This window comes from Oryzias latipes, chromosome 2 (genome assembly GCF_053564925.1).
Source record: "Oryzias latipes strain Hd-rR chromosome 2, Olatipes_Hd-rR_3.1".
NCBI classification, from domain to species: Eukaryota; Metazoa; Chordata; class Actinopteri; order Beloniformes; family Adrianichthyidae; genus Oryzias; species Oryzias latipes.
The window spans coordinates 46,825,460-46,848,336 of NC_136238.1; the positions used below are offsets into that span (position 1 = coordinate 46,825,460).

At 43.8% G+C, this 22,877-nt stretch overlaps 2 protein-coding genes across 3 annotated transcripts in view; both read left to right on the forward strand.

Annotated features, from left to right (window-relative positions):
• The window catches only part of LOC144989040 (NLR family CARD domain-containing protein 3-like), a 228,514-nt gene continuing 205,637 nt past the window's right edge, over nt 1-22,877 (forward strand). The window contains exons 1-2 of one of the 2 annotated variants that reach the window (XM_078940794.1): nt 1-132; nt 434-743. The gene's annotated coding sequence lies outside the window, so the exon portion shown is untranslated. The remainder of the gene's footprint in view (nt 133-433; nt 744-22,877) is intronic. The other variant, XM_078940785.1, reaches the window with a different exon arrangement.
• On the forward strand, nt 2,470-17,572 carry LOC144989340 (ribonuclease inhibitor-like). The gene is made up of 5 exons (XM_078941598.1): nt 2,470-2,525; nt 2,616-4,403; nt 5,539-5,715; nt 10,700-16,168; nt 16,485-17,572. The coding sequence occupies exons 2-4, from the start codon at nt 3,928-3,930 to the stop codon at nt 10,866-10,868; spliced, it is 822 nt and encodes a 273-aa protein (XP_078797724.1). The 5' UTR covers nt 2,470-2,525; nt 2,616-3,927; the 3' UTR covers nt 10,869-16,168; nt 16,485-17,572.

Here is a 22,877-nt window from a genome sequence, read left to right on the forward strand (position 1 = left end):
CAGGAATCTGCTTCTTGGCTGCATTCAGAACCGGTTTGAAACTGGAGCCGGTTGGACTTCAGGAACACAAAGCGGTTCCAAAGATCCAGAGGAAGAAGTCAAAGAAAGAACAGCTGCATTTGTGTCAGAGGGGTGAGTTGATGGAACAGCTGGGATGGAAAGAATGTGGATGATTGCATTTCAAAGACTTTCAGAAGAAGTTCTTGAATGTTAGGACTCAGCTGGGAGCCTCTTTGTTGGAATCTAAAGGATCCTGACTGAGATCAGATCAGATTGATCCATTAGTTTGGAGTTCTGGATCATGAAGTGATGAAATGATTTAGAGGAGTTCAAAGGAGGATCAATCATCTGAGCTTCAGCTTTTTTAATCCTATTTGATCTGGTTGTGATTTTTCTTTCTTTACTTCTTTCTTCATCCTTCAACCAAACGAAGAAACAAAGTGAAGATCATGAGATCATCTGCAAACAGACGGAGCCTTTTAGGATCTGCAATCACTGACCTCTGCAGGGCGGAATAGGAAGTGCAGCTTGATGTCTGAATGGAGGAAATGTTTGATCTTCATCAGATGAAATGAGAGGCTCTCATGTGAGGAAGAACATCTGAACAGCTTTGATCTTTTCTGCTGCTTTTGCTCTGATGTTGCTTCAATTCTGCTTTAATACGTTTGGATTTCAACTCACTTCATGGATTTTCTTCAGAGCGGATCTACTGGATTCTGGACATGAAAGAAAACAGGTCAAAGGTCAAATGTCAGTGAGGAAACTCTGAGTTCATCCAGATGTTTAGTTTTAGTCCAGAAAAACATCAGAAAAGAGAAGTTGGTTCAGATCCACAGAGTCCTGCAGGAATCAGAGTCCTGATGCTGCTGCAGACAGAACTGATCAGAACATTTGAATCATCATCTGAATGAAAGAAGAAAAACTTTTCTGCTGCAGCAAACAAAGATTTGATGAAGATGTTGAGGATTGAAAATGAAGCTCCAAAGCAGAAACTTGATCCTGATGATGATGATGATGATGATGAGGAGGAGGGTTTCCTCTGCAGGTGAAGGTGTGTGTGAGCTGATGTGGATCCAGTGAATCCAGCAGCATGGATCAGTGGGAGGAACCACAGGAGGGAGCCCCTCCCTCTAGAAGCAGAGATGGTAACCATGACAACCAGAGCAAAGCTCAGAGGTGAGATGAACATCTCCAACTGTCCATGATCTTCTCCATGTCAGAGCTCAGGACTCACACCAGCAACCTTCATTCTACACAGGAACCAACCTGGACCTGGACCTGGACCTGGATATGGATCTGGATCCAGCTGGGGGTCCATGAGTGACAGATCAAGGGATGTTAATCCTAACTTCAAGAACATCCATTCAGCAGTGGACCAGTGAGTGTTTGTCAGAGTTTTTGGAGGCTGGATTGTAGTTCAGATGATCAACAGTTTTCAGATGAAGGACTTGAGGTCTGGTTCAGTTCTGGATCTCTCTGATCAGACTCACTTGGAGCATCATGTGTGTGATGAGATCTTTTCAGTTGAGTCTTCTGAGAGTCTCTGAGAGACATCAGAGATGTTGGAGAAGAAAACATGTTGACTGCTGACTCTGACTGACAGCAGCTCCAGTCTAATGAGAAGAATCACTGCAGACTCCTAGGATTCAGATTTTCATGCTTTCCAAACATCACATTGTTCTAGTTGGACTTTCTGCTCTCAGAATTTCTCCATTTCTACATGGAGAATTGGAATCAGCTTTTCTAGAAAAAAGTCTGGATTGACTGACAGAAAATGCTGAAAGCTGGAAACTGTTGATCCAAACATGTCATGTTATTCCAGACTAAACAGCTCAGTCTGTGTTCATGTCAAAGTCCATCAGCTGTTCATGAAGAAGCAGATCCTCCAACACTCTGATGCTTTGGTGTTTGCAGAGGTCAACAGGTCACACAGAGAGTCCAGTCTGCAGCCTCCAGCTGTGGATCCATGAAGAGTGACCGGTCCAAATGGAAACCTCCACACTTCAGAACTGAACCAGGACCTTCAGACTCACAGTAAGAAGCAGTTTGTAGTGAACAAAGCAGAGTTCAGCTCTCAGCAGGAACAACAATGTTCTCATCAAGAACATCAGCTGATCCATCCAGGAAGGTCAACCATCTGCTGTGAGCGCTTTAGGTCTGAGAGGAAAGAAAAGAGTTGGACAACTCTGGAGGACACAAAGCTCAGTCTGTGAGGATGAAGCAAACAGCTGAACTTTTCTCTGAGCTCAGTCCAGACATGAGCTCCAAACACAGCTAAGGCATCATTTAGACCTTCAGATGGACTAGATCTGCTCTGGTTTCACCTGGAAACACATTTGCTCACATTCAGCACAGTCTGGATCCCAATATCTGAGTCTGAAGATCAGAGAGGATCTGCTCCATGATCAGAGTCAGTCTGGAACTTCCCACTGACTGCTTTGATTGTTGTTCACTAACGTTTCTCCTTAGTGTCCACAGAGAGAAGAAGAGGAGCGGACCCCAGTCTGCAGAAAGAGCCAGAGCTGGTGAGTCAGAGCCTGATCATCTGCTGATGGATTCTTCTGGAAACATGTGGAACACTCATGAAGGAGCTTTCTTCTCTGCTCTGTCAGCAGATGTTGGTCTGCAGGAGATGTTTGGAGAACATCAGATCAGTCTGAGGAGCAGAAGTCAACATGTGGCTGAAGGAACTGAAGAAGCAGGAAGAGAAACGCTCCTCAACAGGGTCTACACTGAGCTCTACATCACAGAGGGACTGAGACCAGAGGCTCACACCCAACATGAGGTGATGCAGCTGGAGACCACCACCAAGACCAACCAGCTCCATGACACTGCAATCAAGAACCCAGACATCTTCAAAGTCCTCCCTGACCAACACAGATCCATCAGAGTGGTTCTGACCAGCGGAGTTGCTGGAGCTGGAAAAAGCTTCTCAGTGCAGAAGTTCACTCTGGACTGGGCCGAGGGCTTGGAGAACCAAGACATCAGTGCTGTGGTTCCTCTGTCCTTCAGGGAGATGAACTTGATCAGAGATGAGCAGCACAGTCTTCTCTCTCTGATCCAGCTGTTCCATCCAACACTCCAGAAGATCCCAGCAGAACAGCTGTCTGTCTGCAAACTTCTGTTCATCTTTGATGGTCTGGATGAAAGCAGACTTTCTCTGGACTTCAGCAACAGTCCGCTGGTGTCTGATGTCACACACAAGTCCTCAGTCAACGTGCTGCTCACTAACCTCATCCAGGGACGTCTGCTGCCCTCAGCTCTGGTCTGGATCACTTCCAGACCTGCAGCAGCCAATCAGATCCCTCCTTCATGTGTGGACAGACTGACAGAAGTCCGAGGCTTCAATGATGCTCAGAAGGAGGAGTACTTCAGGAGGAGGTTCCCAGATGGAGAGCTGTCCAGCAGAATCATCTCCCACATCAAGGGCTCCATGTCCCTCTACATCATGTGTGAAGTTCCAGTCTTCTGCTGGATCACTGCTGTGGTTCTGGAGAACCTGCTGAGCACAGAGCAGAGAGGAGAGCTGCCCACCACCCTGACTGACATGTACTCCCACTTCCTGATGGTCCAGACAAAGAGGAAGAAGAACAAGTACCAGCAGGAACATCAGACAAGTCCACAAGAGCTGACAGAGACTGACAGGGAAGTTCTTCTGAAGCTGGGGAGGCTGGCATTTGAACATCTGGAGAAAGGAAACATCATGTTCTACCAAGAAGACCTGCAGCAGTGTGGTCTGGATGTCACAGAGGCCTCAGTGTACTCTGGAGTTTGTACTGAGATCTTCAGAAGAGAGTGTGAGATCTTCCAGAAACCGGTCTACAGCTTTGTTCATCTGAGCGTTCAGGAGTTTCTGGCTGCAGTCTACATGTTCCACTGTTACTAAACAGGAAGGTAGAGGTCATTAAGGACTTCCTGAAGAACAACATGGAGAACCCATCCCTGGATGAGTTTCTAAAAAGAGTCATGGAGAAATCCCTGAAGAGTCAAACTGGACACCAAGACCTGCTGGTTCGCTTCCTTCATGGTCTCTCTGTGGAGTCCAACCAGAGACTCTTAGGAGGCCTGCTGGGTCAGACAGAGAAGAATCCAGAAACCATCCAGAGAGCCATCAACAACCTGAAGGAGATCAACAGTTATGGAGTTTCTCCTGACAGAAGCATCAACATCTATCACTGTCTGATGGAGATGAAGGACCTCTCAGTTCATCAGGAGATCCAAGAGTTCCTGAAGTCAAAGAAAAAATCAAAGAGGGAACTCTCACAGATCCACTGCTCAGCTCTGGCCTACACTCTGCAGATGTCAGAGGAGGTTCTGGATGAGCTGGACCTGAACCAATACTACACATCAGATGAGGGTAAACGGAGACTGATCCCAGCTGTGAGGAACTGCAGAAAGTTCAGGTGAGTCCAGAAGTGATTATGATGATAAATCAGATCAGTGTTCCGATTGATTTACAAAGAATGAAAGGTTTGAAAATGATTAGAAATAAAAACATGAAAGAAGAAAATCAGTTTGTTTTTAACACTCATATGATCTTTTAGCTAAAGATCAAAGAAGGATTGTATTTGTTCAAATAAAATCCAATCCAGAACCTTCTGAAAGGTTTGAACCTAAAGTAGACGGTCAAGAATGCAAGGATGTCTTCATTTCCACAATGTCAGTCATTCTAGAAGCACATTTCCACAATGTCAGTCATTCTAGAAGCACATTTCTACAATGTCATTCTAGAAGCACATTTCTATAATGTCAGTAATTCTAGAAGCACATTTAGGCGCAGCACCTCATAGGGCGCCCCCTACAGTTTGGAGAAAACGTCAGACTTTTAGTCAAGAAAATACAGTACCTGATATGTTAGGGACATCTTTGTCATGGTCGAGGATGACTCTGACTCTGACTCTGCACAAGGAAGCTTAGCATCACAGCTAACTTGTAAACCTACAAAGGTTCTGGTTCCTCCATAGAAACTGTCACTTTAGCCTCTTTGTACCAAGAAGATCTTCTGGAAAGTTCTGCCTGAAGGTTGGTGCTGCTGTGGTTCTGTTCATGACGGGAGACGTGGACCTGAGGAGGAAACTGGATCAAAGTTCTGCAACAGAACAGGAAGATGAACTGTTGTTGTTTACAGCTTCAGAGCTGAAAACATGAAGATATCATTTTGGAAATGGAAACAGAAAACTCTCAGAAAACTGGATCATAACCAACAATGAAAAACTGTCAACATTCATCATCATCCTCATCATCATGGTCATGGTCAGAGTGACAGCTGTCAGTCTCTGGGATCCAGATGTTAGCTACTGGTAACTTTGGGGTTCAGACCTCAGATCACTGACAGACTGAGGGCAGCATGAAGCTCCATGGAGCTCCACCTTCTCTCCTCCAGCTGCAGATGAAAGAAAGATCTGAGAGAGACTGATGAGGAGGACTGTTTCATGATGAAGATGAAGCTCTGATGAAGAGACAAATGTCAAACTGGAACTTCATCACAGCCTGAATTCATCATAGATCACCTGTTTCTGTCTTTCTTTCTCTTCACAGACTTCCAGCAGGATGTGAACTCTCAGAGACTCACTGTGAAATTGTGGCCTCAGCTCTAAAGTCCAACCCGTCCCACCTGACAGAACTGGACTTGTACAACAACAGCCTAGAGGATTCATCCATTGTGGTTCTGTGTTCTGGACTGGAGAGTCCAAACTGCAGACTGCAGACTCTGAGGTCAGAACATTGAAGCTGCTGGTTGGTTCATTTCTACATTTGTAGTTCTTCACTGAAGCTGAAAGGTTTGAATTCAAAGATTTTCTGGATTTTCCACAAATTGAACATCTTTGATTTTTTGAAGAGTCTGCAGTGGAAGAAAACAGCTGCTTAGATTTTCTTTAGAACAAAGATGTTTCCATGGCAACAGAAGATTCAGCTGTTGAAATATTTGACAGATTTCTGAGTTTAAAGAGAAAACAAACCAGAACTGAAACAGAAATAAAACCTGCCTGAAAGCTGACCGAGGTCAAAGTTCAGATCAGACACAGCAGAGCACGTGAGTGTGCACGTGCACACACACAGACACAAGTGTGAGTCAGACTAGAGAGGAAAATCAGAGAAAGGAGAGTTTGGGTGCAGAAAAGAAAGAATTGAGTAAACCTGCAGAGGCAGATCTGGAGCTGCATATCAGTTTAATGTCAGACGATATTTACAAGGACCAGAGTCTACCAGGTTGAAGTTGAAGTTATAAGATTAACAATATTTGATAAAGGATTAAATAGTTTAGTGTCAGCACGCTGCACCACAGCAACCCTTCTGTCAGAGATCAGTGGTCCAGAGTGTCAGAATCTCTCAGTCTTCTGTGCTCTCCAATGGTTAACTAGACTCCTTCTGAGGGGGTTCCTCTGTGTGGATCAGTTTCCATGGGAACCAGAGTCTGGGAGTCAGAAACTGGACTTTAATGTTGAAATGAAACATTTATGGTTCACATTTAGATTTGACATTTACATTTAGATAAACAGATGATATTCATTTGTCATTGTCACTGGTACAGAACATTATAAAAACTGATCTTTGTTTAGAACTTCATTTACTGGGAACATCTGAATATTTATTTATTTATTAATTTTATTTATAATATTTATATTTATATATTTAATATTTTTTCCTCTAAATATTTACGGGTCTAATATCACAGATATTTTTACTGATTTTCTTGAAATGTTTGATTATTGAATAATCTTGAAAACACATATAATTGTTAATTAAGTGTTTTAACCACAGCCTGATCATTGACTTGCTGCATCTGTGAACGCGCTGAGGAAGAGGAGGGTGGTGTGTTCGTCCATTGAGCAGAAGCAGGAAATACAGAGGAAAAAAAAGCAAATTGCATTTTGCAAAATGTGAAATATAATTATATGAGATATGAGCTGTTTTGTTCATGACCAACGCATAACGAACGTAACCTTTCCTTCTCCTGTAGCTAAAGATAAAAGGGCTATTTTTAACTTTTACAGCAGAAGTGTACATATCCTAAATTAATATATATCTAATATTTTCCTAAATGAAAACATGTGTATGGCAAGCATTCATTATATCATCTCAGGATACACTGGTATGTGGCAGTGTTGCACATGGAAACCTATAAGGATGGGTATGGTTCCTGCCCCAAAAATATTTAATCACCAAGAAAATTCAAGATATTTCTCCCAGAATTCTTCATACATTTTACCCAGAAAAACACTTTTTTACCAAATTGAAAAAGATCTGGACATAAACTGTTCATTTTGTCCTTCCTCACCAGAAACTGTGCCTCTTTGCTCTTTCACTCCAACATTTTGGAAAGATTTGACTCATTTTATGACAACCATCCATGTGACTAGAAATTATTCTACGAACATATTATTTATGGATATTTTACACAAGGTAGATTTAATGCAGAGCAAATTTATGTAGTTAAATCAATAATAATTATGGCTAGATATTTCATTTATAAGTGTATAAATGCTATCAAAAAATTGTTTTTCATGCTTTTCAGAAAAGAAATGATCCTGTATGTAAATAGTATTAAATACTGCACTAACCAAAAAGCTGTTAGAACAGTGGAAAATATTGATTTAGAAATCTGAGGTTATGAAAAAAGCCATAGAGTTATAATAATATTCAACATGATAAAAAATGAATATTTTAAAATGCTGTTTTAAAATAATGAACAGGTTTTTAAAGCAAAATGAAATATATTTAATATTACAATATAATTTAAAAAATCTTTTGAATTTTTAAAATCTGTGTGCAGGTTTTTAAATATTTCATGATCCTTTTATATATTTATGAGAGATTTATTGGTTGATAGCAAAAGGTCATATTTATTTATTTAATTATGAACAGTTTAGGACTCCATAGAAAACTCTCTTACTTCTTTTGGTCTCTTTTGTCTTTATTGTTTTAGTTTTATTTTTTAAACTGTTCTATATTGTTATTATTATGGCTTTTTGACATGTTTGTTCATTTCTCTGGCAAATGTGAACATGTTGTCTTTTGCACATAGTGTGGAGTGTTGTTTGGTATTTTGTATTTTCAATATTTGTTAATAAAGTTTATTTAAAGACAGGAAGTTGGAGACAGAGCACATGGAGACTTTTCCCTCCAGTGAGTTTGTAGAGACATTTGGACACATTTGGATCGGTACATGAGCTGGGATTGGTGAGTGGAGGAACTGCGGGTGAATAGCTGTTTTCTGGATGGGAGTGGGAGTGGGAGTGGAGGCTGTGGTGTAACGTGCATCACGCTGGTCACATGGAAGCAGAGTCGTGGTCTTTCTGTTCTCTCTGGATCTGACTGGATTATTGCAACAAACTCCATGTTTTCCAAGAGCAACAACAGGCCTGCAAGGCTTTTTCTTGGCTTGAAGGTGCCGGTACCGGGACTAAACTGGACTGTGTGTGTGAGAAAACCTCTGAAACGGTTTAATGTTCTACGGTTTGGACTTCTGTGCTTTACTTTGTTAGAAACTAAAGGTGGTGATATGTGGGAAACTTTGATGGAGACATTTCTTTGTCATTTGGATGGAAACCAGAGTTTTCTTTAGTTTAGATAGAGACTAAAAGGAGACATTTATGTTTTAGGAGAACTGCTGTCATTTATTTGATACATTTTTACTAAATTGAAGGGTTTTATAGTTTAGGTTGGGGAATTATTCACATTTAAAAAAAAAAAGTATTTCAATGTATATTTTTTTCATAATAATAATAATTCACTTTATGTCAGACTCATGCGGTCCATAAAAGAAGACAAACCATCAGGTTTTTTATCTTCTGAACTCGGTGGATTCATAAATGATCATCACTAAACGCTTATATCAATTAGATTTTCACTTTGTGAAATCAATGACGTCATATTCACGTCTAAATTAAAAGTGATCATGATCTTAGAATTGCTTCTAGAATCCAGGACACTAGATGTTCCTGCACTAAAGCAGATTGAATTCTATTTAGCATATTATAGGAGTTTATGTTCATAATGACAGACTCAGTTTTATTATTTTATGGACTTTATTTGATTGACAGCAGGTCAGTTTGTGCTGTTTGTGTAGTGATGAGAGGATCTTTAGTTGTTTACAGACTGCCTTGGAATATGAATCATCAACAGAATAAATGTGGAACATCCAAGTGGAGTCACATCTCTGTCTCCTCCTCCCTGTATCCTGACCAACCCCCCCGCCCCCCCGCCCCCATCTTGTTTGATGTTAAACTCCTCCCCCGAATCAGAGACACAGCATCCGTCCTCACAGTCCTCCCTAACAAGGAGTTAGGGCTGGAATTTGGACACAGCCTGTGTCTCTTTATTTAGTTTTTGAAATCTGACATTTTTGAAATGGAAGCTTTAAATCAGGGGTGTCAAACTTATTTTCATCGAGGGTCACATCAGGATAGTGGTTGTCCTCAAAGGGCCAGATGTCACTAATACATGTAACTAAATGTAATGAAAAATATATGTAACTACTCCTTAATGTTAAATAACTCATTATTTATGATACATTTTCAAAGTGACCATTATGGAGTCCTATGTTGTTCATAATTAAATAAATAAATTGCAGTTGCATAGAAAACATATGTTTGCTTGTTACTCAATCATTTTAGATTTGATTCTGTCAGGTTAGGTTACATGGATAGTGTTTATGTCCTAATTTATAGTTGGCAATTCCAATATTTCAAGTCCGATTCCCCCTAGATATGAATAAATACACACCAATCTTTCTTATTATTTTAAGAAATTAAAAACTTTTATGGTCTTAAGGGAGAAAGGTAGTTTGCCATCTCTCGGTGGGTGGAGTATCCCTGCCCCAGGTGGAGGAGTTTAAATATCTGGGGGTCTTGTTCACAAGTGAGGGAAGACCAGAGAGATTGACAGGGGGATCGGAGCGGCGTCCATAGTTATGCGGTCGCTGTTCCGGTCCGTTGTGGTGAAGAGAGAGCTGAGCGAAAAAGGAAAGCTCTCAATTTACAGGTCGATCTACGTTCCAGTACTCACCTATGGCCATGAGCTATGGGTCATGACCGAAAGAACGAGGTCCCGAATACAAGCGGCTGAAATGAGCTTCCTCTGTAGGGTGGCGGGGCGCTCCCTTAGAGGTAGGGTGAGAAGCTTGGTCACCCGCGGGGAGCTCGGAGTAGAACTGCTTCTCCTCCACATTCAAAGGAGCCAGTTGAAGTGGCTCGGGCATCTAGTCCGGATGCCTCCTGGACGCCTCCCTGGGAACGCCTCAGGGTCCCCCCAGAGGAGCTGGAGGAAGTGGCTGGGATGAGGGAAGTCTGGGCATCTCTGCTTAGACTGTTGCCCCCGCGACCCGGTCCCGGATAAGCGGAGAAAGATGGATGGATGGATGGATGGTCTTGAGGGCCACATTTGGGCCCCGGGCCTTGAGTTTGACAGATGTGCTTTAAATCTATAGGATTGTAAATATGTAGTCATGAATTATTCATGATGATCAATGACATTTCAATTCCTCGTCTGTTTTAACTTCATTTCAAGTCATTTCTAATCTATGTCATTTTCATTCCTGATCATGTTTTTGGGTCCAAATCCAAAAGAAATGAGCAAACAGTGAAAATGTCATCTGTCAGTCTGTCATCAGGGCGGGTCCCACCTGACTGAATGGACCAAGTTCCTGGACCTCCAGCTGCATCACTGCTCCTGAACACACTTTTCTGTCTCATTGCAGGTTGAGGTACTGCAGTTTGTCAATGATCAGCTATGAAGTTCTGGTCTCAGCTCTGAAGAAAAACTCGTCTAATCTGACAGAACTGGACCTGAGCTACAACAGGAACCTGCAGGATTCAGGAGTTCTTCATCTGTGTGGTTTTCTGGAGAGTCCAGACTGCAGACTGTAGACTCTAAGGTCAGTAAAGAAGCTGAACTCCCTGAAGGATGAGAAGAACGGATCAGGTGAAGAACTTTCTGATGTTTCACTGGAAGATTTTCTGTCTACAGCCGTGTTTGAAACAAACTGATGATTGGTTCAGATTTTCTTCATCAATTGAATTGATTGTTCTGATGATTGATAGAAACTGATCTGTTTCAATCAGGATCTTGTAAATCTTGTAGATCTTGTAGAGTTTATGTTGGATTACTGTGTCAAATGTTCTCCAGTTCATTTGATCTGTCAGAGAGAAATGTGGTTTTGATTTTCACCACTAAGGGGCGCTAGTTGTATAGCAGAGATGCAGATGATGTCATCACGCTGAGCACATCCGGAAATAGGATTTTCCCTTTTTCCATCCAGTTTGGTGTTCTGACTGGTTCTGTGGACTTCTGCATGGACTGTTCAGTGAAATAAATGTTATAGAGCAGCTAAAGATGATCATCACCTCCGTCACATTTTTCTCTGAGTTCCAGGGAAGCTGCACAACTCAACAGTTCAGCAAGGCAGCTGAAGCATTGCATCATGGGATCTGTAGTTCCTATTGTTGCCAGCCCTCATTTAGCCACTCCATTAATAACAAAAATATAAAACAATCTGACAGACCAGGGGCCTGTTTCAGAAAGGAGGTTCAACCAACTCTGAGGTTGAACTTGAACTCTGAGTTGGTCAATCTAGAGATTAACAACTCTGAGTTTTCTGTTTCAGAGAAGCTGATCCGAGTTAGATCAATCAACTCTGAGTGGACTGATTCGGAGGTGAGCGTGTGCACCGCGTCTATAAGAAGCCATTATCAATGGAGCGCAGATATCACGAGTCACCATGGCAACCGTGAAAAAAAGAGGTCTGCGTATTTTTCTCCAGCTGAACTTGACGTGCTGCTGCAGAGTTACAGTGAATATGAGTACATATTCCAGAAGAAAAGCAACACCGCTGCATCTGCAAAACAGAGACAGTTAGCGTGGAAAAACATAGCTGCTCAAGTTAATGCCTAAGTTTGCATTTAAATCATTGTTATAAAATATTGACTGTAATAACTTTTTAAAGAGCGTAAGGAGTGAAATAAAAAATGGTGATATTTAGGTGTACTTTTGAAGTGTTATTCCTGGTGTAAATGCATGAAATGCTGCATAGTGTACAGAACCAATCTGGGGGAAAATGCATTTACTTCCACTTTCGGCTTCTCCCATCAGGGGTCGCCACAGCGAACAAGTCGCATGGTAAATTTGGCAATGTTTTACGCCGGATGCCCTTCCTGACGCAACCTTCTCAAACCGGGCTTGGAACCGGCAGAGGTAGAGAAGGGAACAGGGAGCAGCCCGGAGTCGAGCCCGGGTTTCACGGACGGAAGGCGCCGCAAACCAGCACGAGCTAAACTGGCTCCCTAGGGAAAATGCATTTAACGTCGATAATGTTTAGAGGACTTTTTTGTTAACCTTCCCCTCTGGCAAACGTTGGTCAGTTTAATATTAATACATGCAATTGTGTTTTTAAAAGTGAACTTTTGTCTACTGTTGAACCTTTCGCTGCGCGAAGACTTCTCCTTTCTTTTCTCTCGTCTTTCCGACCGAGTTTAGAAGCGCAGGGAGATTTCCTTCAGGGCTGAAGGGAATTCTCCTTCGGGGTTCACTTCCCGTTGGAAACCCTCAACCTCCAGAGCGGATAAAGAATGACTCCAAAACAGTTATTCTGGGAATGACACCTTCTCTTTATTTAACTAAGTGCTCCGTCCTCCGAACACACAATATATTCCACGCACACACCTCTGCTCCGTGCTCACCCCCCCCCCCCCCTTCTGCACCTGCAATCGCCCCTCCCCTTGTCTCTCGTGGATCGCACCCCGCTCAGCACACACACGCTGCAACACTACCCTTGTATTGATCAAGTGGTATAGGTTTATATGGGATTAAGAAAGTAAGCAGTGCTAGCAAATTGTGTTTCCAAAAAGTAATTGTTACATTAATCTAATTCAATGTCCCTGATTTCATTTTCATGTAGATGCAATCCTGCAGGAATTAAAAGAACATGGCAGCAGCTAAAAATGAAGTATAAAAACATAATTCAATCAGGTCAAATGTGAGCATGTCATGGATGTAAGCTTTGTTGACAATATTTGACATATGAAACATCTACATAGCAATACATATCTAATGTTGTTTTCATTGTATATGTAATTGACTGCAACGAAAAACGGTAACGCTCAAACAAAAACGCATAGGGAAATGACAAAAAATTGAGTCTTCTCAAAATCCTCGTACGACGTAAATGTAATTCTCTATGAATTAATGCAGTCTCCTCGTCTATTGGGTCCTCCAAAAAAGAACAAGCCATTCTTGTCACTTAGACCGTCTCTGTGTGACGGAAATGTGGGCAATGAAGGTTAAAGCGAAAAATACCGCTTCGTCTTTAAAAAGGGGAGGGGACCGGCAGAAACTTTGAGTTTGGAGAATAAAACCTGCTCCCGACCAGGTTAGGTTCACAGCATAAGTAACCATGGATACTGACTCCGAGTATAAGTTACCTCTCTTTCAGAAACGGGTTTGACTTACTCTGTTTACTCTGGTTTAACAAACCTCCCATTCTGAAACAGAAAACCCAGGTTTTCCCTGATTTCAGGGTTAACGCACTCAGAGTTTACACTTAACCTCCTTTCTGAAACAGGCCCCAGGTCAGGCTGGACGATACGACCAAAACACAAAGCAGAATGAACAAAAACAGCCTAAAAACATGATCATGGATTGGAGTCTATTCATGATGTCAGTAGCTGCGGTTGCAAAATATCTTGATGGGATCAATGGTCGGGTTTAAATTCAGCCGTTTACATCGTCCCAGAAAACCTTTTTCTGATTAGAACAAACGTTCACATGGTCACACTTTTGGTCAGAATAAATCATTTGGGCATGCGCAGTAGTGTTAAAAATGCCGGAAAAGGAAACTTAGTTGTCACATACGTTTATGCAGCAGCTCGGTAATCTACGAGACGATCTTCTAAACTTGCTTTTATTAATGTTGAGAATATTATGAAGCACCTGTTCACTCATCATTTTATCTTTAATCTGTGTGGTCAGTGCTTTTTTTGTGGAAGAAGGTTAGGCTAACACGCTAACAACATTAGCCTTGTTTAAAAAACATAAATCCATGCGGGAAATGCTGCAATCTGCATCTTGGCTGCACGTAAATGTGTGGTAATAATCAGCCTTTATTTTGTCGGGACACAACTGGAAACACAAATCCATGTGATTGATTGAACAGTTTCTAAGGACTGAGGGACATTTCTACTTTGAAAAGCTCACACTGCCCCAAAGCCGCTGTGTGAGCTGGAAGTCTGAGATCTGAGAAACGGTTCTCCTGAGTCCGGCAGCCGCCAACCCAGAGCGGCGGGACGGATCGCAGTCTGAATTCTTCCACGCATTAACAACAAAACGCACACGTAACAAAGCATCCTCCCTCCCCTCAAACACACTTTAATTATCCGGCTGCTCTGCTCAGAGACACAGTTCGCTCCGTCCACCAGCACCCGGACCAGGACCACCCAGGGTCCAGACGTCACGAAGCGCTCCTCCCTCGTGAGGGGTGTAAGACAGGGAAGAGGTGAAGAGCCAGCGGGGCGAGAGAGGAGCAGCTCTTTGCATCGGGTGGGCCTCTGCAGAGCAGCCGGTCGGTCCTGTTTGAGCTCCAAAGCTTTCTCTGGAGCAAAACACCGTCTATCCATGACGTTAAACCAGAGCAGCAGTGACACACGATCGGAATGAACAACGATCGGATCAACAATCGGCATAACCCACCTATCTCCATCGGAAAGAAATTTAGATCCAAACGAGTCTGATCAGGGCAGAGTATTCTGAACGGCGTGTTTACAGGACGCATTTTCTTCAGATCAGGCGTTCTTTCAGATGGAGGCCTATTGTGTTGGATGTTTGTCACCTATGTCGACAAGGTCATTTGGAGTAAAATGTTTAAACTGTTGCAATGAAATGGAAATGATGTTTTTGGTTATATTACTGTTCGTTTATATACCACAAATTACCGCAAATCTGCAGACTGCAGACTCTGAGGTCAGACTCCATGTTTCAGTTGTGTTCAGATCAATATGATGACAAAGTTGTGTTGACCCACAGTGAGCAGAAATGTCCAGATTCTGATCTGCAGCAGCATCTTCCTGCAGCTGCTTGTTCTCTTCAAAGATCTGCAGAAGAACTTCTTCTTTCCTTCCTGCAGCTGCTTGTTTCAAAGCTGTCTGCTGACATTTGTGCTCCTCAAAGTTTTGCTTGCAGCCATCAGCTCTTCTTTGTGTCTTTGCTCCAACAGACTCCTTTAAAGCGCGTGCAGAAGAAGCAGCCGTGCACGCTCACATGCACTCTGAGTCCTGCTGCTGTGTTTCAGCAGATGCAGCTGAGAGTCCAGCGGCTGATGTTTGTGAGCAGACAGTGACAGAGTCCTGCTGCAGCTGGATGCTGCTCTGACAGACACATCCTCCACCAACATCCTCACCTTTTCATCCACAAACATCATCACATCATCCATCAAAGCTCCCAGCAGCTTCTGACTCTTCATTCAGAGCTGAAGTCATGCTTGATCAGGGATCAATGTCCAACATTTGCTGCTGACTCTTCCTCATCACTTCCTTCTTCTCTCTGCTTTGATCTGTTGGAGCTGAAAGTCTCTGCTTGAAGGGCTGCAGCAGAGAAGGACTGGAAGATCATCTCCTGAAAACTGGGAGGAAGACTTTCCAGCATCCTGCTGCTGAAATTCTCCCATGATTCAGTGCTGTTTGGAGAAGAGCTGAGCAGAAAGAGGAAGTGGACTTTTTCTGCTGTTGCTGCAGAAACATCCGTTGGTTTGGATGCAGCCACAGGCTGATGTTTGACTTTCACACATCTGGACTTCTTTCCTGAAGCAGCTGCATGTTGTCCTGAATGTTCCTGAATGTTCTTCTTCTCTGCTTCTGCTGGACTCTTCTGATCTGCTGCTGTTGCTTCACATCTTTGGACTTTTTCTAAACTTTCTGATCTTCTTCAGCTCTGAACTCTTTAGAAGAAGTGAAGGATGAAAAACAGGAACTTTATCTTTAAACTCAACTCTTTCTTCTGGATTCAGGTTGGAGTCCTGCAGTTTGTCAAAGACCAGCTGTGCTGCTCTGGTCTCAGCTCTGAAGTCCAACCCGTCCCACCTGACAGAACTGGACCTGAGAGACAACGACCTTCAGTCTTCAGATGTTCAGCAGCTCCAGGATCTGGTGGAGAGTCCAAACTCCAAACTGCAGACTCTGAGGTCAGTAGAGGGTTGGAGTCAGTCCAGCTGCTTCCAGATGTTTGGTCCTAAAGTTAGTCTGAGAGCAAAGATGCAGAGTTTCCTGTGAAGCTGCAGCTTCTCAGTGAAGCTCTGAGGAGAATGATGACAGGCTTCAGGACAACAGTCAGCCAATCAGAGCAGCAGAAGCTCCAACAGGTGAAGATGACAGGAAGCTGCTGCTCTGAACAGGACTGAAGCTCCTGCTGCTCTTTCTGCTGCTGTGCTGCATCACTGACTGACAGACCAGGATCAGGAGACACTCCTTCATCTCTGTCTCTCTGCTTTCTCTCTGCAGGTTATGAGTCTGATGTTCCTCCTGGAGGAGCAGAGAGGAGCAGCAGCTGCAGCTGGTCTGCAGAGATGTTGTGACTGGACGGTGTTCCTGGGAGGTGGAGAGCAGAGTGATGGAGGAATTAGAGGAAGTGGAGATGAGTGTCAGAGCTGCAGCAGGAACTGATCTGAGATCAGCTCCACTGTCTCTCTCAGCATCAAGTGGACAGTTATTGTGCTGCAGCTCCCCCGGGGGACTGATGGAGAACTGCACTTCCTCTTCTCGTTCTAACTTGGAATGTTGATCTGAAACATGGGTTGGATTCAGATGTTCAGCAGCTCCAGGATCTGGAGAAAAACAGACCTGCAGACAAACAGATTCTTTTCTAGATCATCACTTTCTTCTTTGATCTACATTTGATGGACAGATGTGAGTTTGGGATGGACTGATCAAGGATTGAGGGAATCATTGATCAGACAGAACATTTCTGGATGACATAGATCTATGTGTGGGTCAGGCGTTGGATCCTGGTTCTGTCTCTGGAACAGGGACAGAACCAGAACTCTGGATCACTAGATTCTGGTTCCAGATGTTTCACACTTGATTTCTGTTCTCCAGAAACTCTCATTGACAAACAAAAACAGAGTTTCATTCAGAAACCTCCAACATGGTCATGTGACCAGAATGTTCATAGTGGAGACACGGACAAAGGCTGTGGTCACATGACTCACTGGTCTGGATTCAAGTCCTTTGAAGTCCGTTTTTGGAGCAGTAATCCCGTCTGATGAAAGAAGTTTCATCTAAATCCAGTAGAATCTCCTCATTTTCTAGAATGTCTAAACTAGTAGAAACTTTCTGAGCATAAAGCCTGTTTTCTCCAGAGGACATGAATGAACAGAGTGGATCTTAGTGAGGAATGACAGCCTCTGGATGCAGAGAATCACTTTGATGCAGCTGCTGCAACAACACCAACTGCATTGAAGCAGGAGGGAGAAGGGAGACACCTGCTGGCTGTTTGCAGAACTGCATCTTAGTGTCAAAAGGCTTCAAACTGAAAGCTGTCTAAAATTCCTGCAGCCTGTTTGGATCTAATAAATGCTCTTTTGAATCAACTCTGTGTTTTCTATTGATTTCTGTCTTTGACTCACAAACAGACTTGAATCTTTAGCCTTCCCCCTCATCCTGTTCCAGCTGTTCTAATCTTCATGTGTTTGGTTCCTTCTCAGTAGAAATGGGTTGGAAAAGAGCTTTGGAATGTTCAGGTGGTGCTGATGTCTTTCTAGATGGGGGTGGGCAGAACAGATGAGAGCCCCTCCCTCCTGATTCAGAGGGGAACAGTGGGCAGCAGCTGAAAGGAGGGAGTGGAAATGGGAAAAGTTCTCTGCAGGTTTCTCCTTTCCAAGAACAGAGGGACACGACTCCATGAACAGCAGAAGCTAAAGAGTTGGAAAACATGCCCAAAGCTGCAGCACCACCTGCAGAAAGATGCTTCCTCTTCAGGCTCCGCCCCTCCATCAAGAAAGATCAGAGTTTCTGCTGAGCTGCTATTGGAGCTTTTAGGGGGTCAGATCTTTAGGAACATATGCTGTCAATGAAACCAGGAAGTAAAGTGTTTTGAAAGATCAGATTGATGACATCAGTTGTGGAAAAAGGAAAATGGAAATCCAGCAGAGAAGTACACATCAGGAACTTCCTGCAGGACAAACTGTTCTAGACTGTTGGATACAAGAACAGCTTTGGTCTGGGAGTTGTCCGTATTCTCAGATGATATCTTCTCCTCCAATATCTGCTGCTTCCATCACCTGAGAGACGTGTTCTTCCTTCCAACATCAGCACCTCTGAGAGAACCGCCTACATGTGTGAGCTGGAGGCGGAGCTTAAATGGGATTAAATACTGTGGACCAATGTTCTCTTTCTGGATCAAACCGACAGCTTTGATGGACCTGATTGGGATGCAGTTCTGATCAACCGGATAGAGATCCAGTCAGGGGCAAAGTGTGACCGTTGGTCCTTTGGTTCTGTAGTGTGGATGAAGTCCTGACTGACTGTCAGAGGGTCTCCCTGATAGCTGACCTCCATGACAAATGATCGCTCCTCGTTCCTGCAGTTCTACACCTGACCTGCAAGATGATGAAGAGATTCTTCCAGGGACGACCATTTCTGCCCCGCGCCGCCAGAGTGTCTCGCTGCAACCCGGTGCTGTCACCAGCAGGAGGACCGGGTCACCAAAGGGTCCAAAGAACCGTACTGCTGCTGTCGAGTTATTTCTCTTCATGCTCAATGCTGCCCAACTCGAATGGCTCAGGAGACAACGGAGGACGCTGGACAACTCAACAAGGAATGGATGAGAGGTTGATAACCTTGAAATAAAACAGAACATAATTAAACAGATGTCAGAAATCTTTGTCAGAAATGTACTTTTAAACTTTTGCAGATATTGTGTGGTTTAACTATTTCACTTGTTGAATAATAATATCAGACTATAATTGAAATTGAAATAAACATACCAATGGCGTCACCGAAGTCATCCTGTTCAAGTGGCTGAGTTTTATATATTTTTATATCACCAACACACGCTTGTAGCTTCACACAGGTTCCGCTTTTATTCAACTTCCCTCCAGGCACAAATCAACACACACAAAGGTTCCTACCCCTTTGTGTCACCTGATACTAGATCCCCCTTTCTTAAATGAAGAACGTCAGGGTAACATAACAAAAAGATTTCTCATCAGTAACACTGCACTGCTCCTCTGTAAAGTGTTCAAACACATAACCAACATAAAGTGCACATCCTAGTGAAACCATTAACAACTTCATGCATTTCAACATAAAACCACAAACTTCTATCTATGAGGAATGAGATACTCAGATCCTCAATCTGAGTGTGGGGATTATTCTGCCCCAGAACTCACCCAGTTCCTATTGTTTGAACAAACATAGTCCTTTAGGTACGCTGGTGGCGCCCTGGCTCTTACTGGAAACCGTCTCTCAGACGCTGAAGTCTCCTCTTCCAACTCGTGTTCTTCAGGGGCCACACTTCCTCTCGTATCCTCCGGGAGAGAAAGAGCAGGTGGTTCTGGTGCCACAGGGGTTGGTGAAAGGTGGTATCTGTTCCTCCACAGGACCCCCTTTGGTGTATCTATGACGTACGACCTTGGAGTATCTGCAGCCGAAGCAACCGTGCCCCTCTCCTGCAGACCCTTAAACCACACATGATCTCCAGGCTGTAACTGAGACAAATCATGTGCTCTGTGTCTGCTGTTATAATCTTGCTGAAGCTTTTGTCTGTACTTCTGCTCAATCTCTCTCAGCCTCTTCATATCCGCACCTTCTGGATTAAGCTGAGAAGAAATCATAGGAACAGTCGTTCTTATCCTTCTACCCATCAGAAGTTCTGCAGGGCTGTATCCATTCGCCAGAGGTGCACAACGATAAGCCATGAGAGCAAGATATGGATCCCCAGACTTCTTGAGAAGATTCTTTACCGTTCTCACAGCTCGTTCCGCCTCACCGTTGCTCTGTGGGAAATGCGGGCTTGAAGTCACGTGTTTGAAGTTCCAGCAGCGCACGAATTTACGGAAGTGCTCAGAACTAAATTGTGGTCCATTATCCGTGCGCACCTCATCCGGAATGCCGTGTCGTGCGAACACAGATTTAAAGTGTTCAATAACACCTTCAGATGTTGTAGATGTCAGCCTGGCCACCTTTAAGTACCTGGAATGATAGTCCACCACAATCAAGTAATGCTGTGAACCAAACTGAAACAGATCTGCTCCTACTGTGGACCATGGTCTTGTAGGAAACTCAGTAGGAATCAAAGTTTCCCTCAGGTTTGTTCTCTCACGAGCACAGACGTCACATTTTTCTATCATTTCTGTCAACTCTTTACTGAGACCTGGCCACCAAACTGACTGCTTGGCTCTTGCTCTGCATTTGGTTATCCCCAGATGTCCTTCATGCAGCTTTGAAAGAATGTCCTTCTTCAGTGATGCAGGAATCACTATTCTGCTACCGTAAAGTAGCAAACCGCTGTGAACTGAGAGATCTCCTGAGTACTGCAAGTAAGGCTGCAGGGATCTGTCAGCTGAGAATTTATCTGGCCATCCTTCCACGCAGCACTTTTTGAGTTGCTGAACTATGACGTCATTCTCCTGATGAGTCTTAATTTGCTGAAGCCTGCTCTCAGTAGCTGGTAAGCTGCTTATGACCGCGTCCACATACAGGTTGATATCTTCCTCCGATAAGTCAGAATCATTCCCTCCAACAGGAGCTCTTGACAGAACGTCTGCCGTTGCTATGTTTTTGCCTGCGACATGAGAGATGGTAAAAGAAAACCTCATCAGTCTCATACGTAAGCGTTGTATGCGGGGTGGCAGCTCATCCAATCTCTTTGAACCCAGCAGTGGGACTAACGGTTTGTGATCCGTTTCGATGTGAAAACATTTCCCGATGAGAAACTCTTGAAACCTCTCACATGCCCACGTCAAGGCCAACGCCTCCTTCTCAATTTGGGCGTAGCGCTGCTCTGTTTCGCTCAAAGCTCTGGACGCATACGCGACCGGTTTCCATCCTCCATTTTCTTGTTTTTGGAGGAGAACCGCGCCCATCCCATAGGAAGAAGAATCTGCAGACACCAGCGTTTCAACATTTGGGTTATACAGAGCGAGTCCCGGGGGTGTCGTCAGATCAGCTCTGATACTCTCAAAGGCTTTCTTTCTGCTGCTGTGAACCCCAGTTCCACATGTTAGACTTCCTCAGCAGGTCTCTCAGAGGGCGTGTCTTTTCTGCCAGGTGAGGCAAAAACTTTCCAAGGTGATTTGCCATTCCAAGAAAACGTCTCACCTCGCTCACATTGGTAGGCTCCTGCATGCCTGTGATGGCTTTAACCTTTTCAGGGTCTGGGCTGACTCCTGATCCTTCAATAATCTGACCCAAGAATTTAATCCTGCTTTTTGAAAACTCACATTTGTCATTTAATGTGACACCTGCCTCTTGGAGACGAGATAATGCTCTTCTCAGTCTCTCATCATGTTCTTCTTGTGTGGTTCCCCAGATGAGAACGTCATCCATCTGACACAAAACTCCTTTGAGACCTTCCAGGATACGTGACATTCGTTTCTGGAAGTGCTCGGGCGCAGACAAGATCCCAAAACACAGACGATTGTAGCAGTATCGTCCAAAAGGAGTTATAAAGGTGGTCAACAGAGAAGAGTCTTTAGATAGTGGAATCTGCCAGAATCCAGCATTAGCATCCAACTTTGAAAATACTTTGGCTCCAGCCAGCTGCCCTAATGTGTTTTCAACAGACGGAAGAGGATGTTTTTCTCTTAACACAGATTTATTCAGTTCGGTTAGGTCAGTGCAGATCCTCACCCTGCCTGTGCGTTTTGGCACCACCACCATGGGTGCTCACCACTCAGTTGGCTGGTCCACTTTTGAGATGACCCCCTGCTGCTCCATTCGGGTCAGCTCCTCCTTAACCTTTGGCATGAGGGGAAGAGATATGCGTCTTGGTGTGAACAAAGAGGAAGGCTGAGCGTTCGGCTTCAGCACAATGTTGTACTCTCCCTCCATTTTTCCAAGTCCACTGAAAAGCCTAGGGAACTCCCTTTTACCAGTCGCTGTGGAGTCCAGCATGATGTTCTCTACTCTGGCAACCAGCTGTAGAGCAATAGCTGCTGCTCCACTCAGGAGCGGCATACTCAAACCTTTAACAGCATAGATGTCCTCCTTTGTGTTTTCGTTATTTTGTGAAGGTTAGCTGTGAACATACCTTGGATTTGTAAACGTGAACCTCCTGGTCCTCGTAAGACTTTTGTTGGCTTCTCCAGCTTGCCAAACTGTCCTTCTTTGTACAGCGTCTCTGAAACTGCAGTCACATCAGCTCCAGTGTCAATTTTAAACACTGTGCTATGGCTGTTCACATCCACTTCTGTGATCCAAGGACTTATTGTGTTTTTATCAGACATTGAACCTAAGAAAGCAAATCCATCAATTGAGTCCTCTGTTACCATAGCAATTTTCATGTCTTTCCTCTGTTTGGTTCTGCAGACTCTTGCATAATGTCCCTTTTTCCTGCACTGATTGCACACTGCTTCACGTGCTGGGCATTGCTGCATGCTACGTCCTCTTGAAACTCCACATCTCGTGCACTGAATTACTGTGTCCTGTGTGTGTGTCTTTACTTTTTGGCGGTGTGGCGGTGCTCTTGTCTTCACACGTGTGCCGTCGTGTTGACGCGCGTGCACGCCATCCACCTGCACATCCGCTCTGAAGTTACTGTGAAGCATCTCTTGCTGCCTTTTAACCTGCTCCCTCTGTCGCGCTCTATTAACTGCTTTTTCTAAAGTCAGCTCTGGGTCCATCTGTAGTTGTTCCGATAACCGTTTGTCTTTCACACCCACAACAAATCTGTCT

Bases quoted from the DNA above. Each gene is read 5' to 3' on its own strand.
- LOC144989340 (XM_078941598.1), top strand. From the start codon at position 3,928: ATGGAGAACCCATCCCTGGATGAGTTTCTAAAAAGAGTCATGGAGAAA. The intron at 4,404-5,538 runs GTGAGTCCAGAA...TTCTCTTCACAG, and splicing joins AGGAACTGCAGAAAGTTCAG to ACTTCCAGCAGGATGTGAAC. The intron at 5,716-10,699 runs GTCAGAACATTG...GTCTCATTGCAG, and splicing joins TGCAGACTGCAGACTCTGAG to GTTGAGGTACTGCAGTTTGT.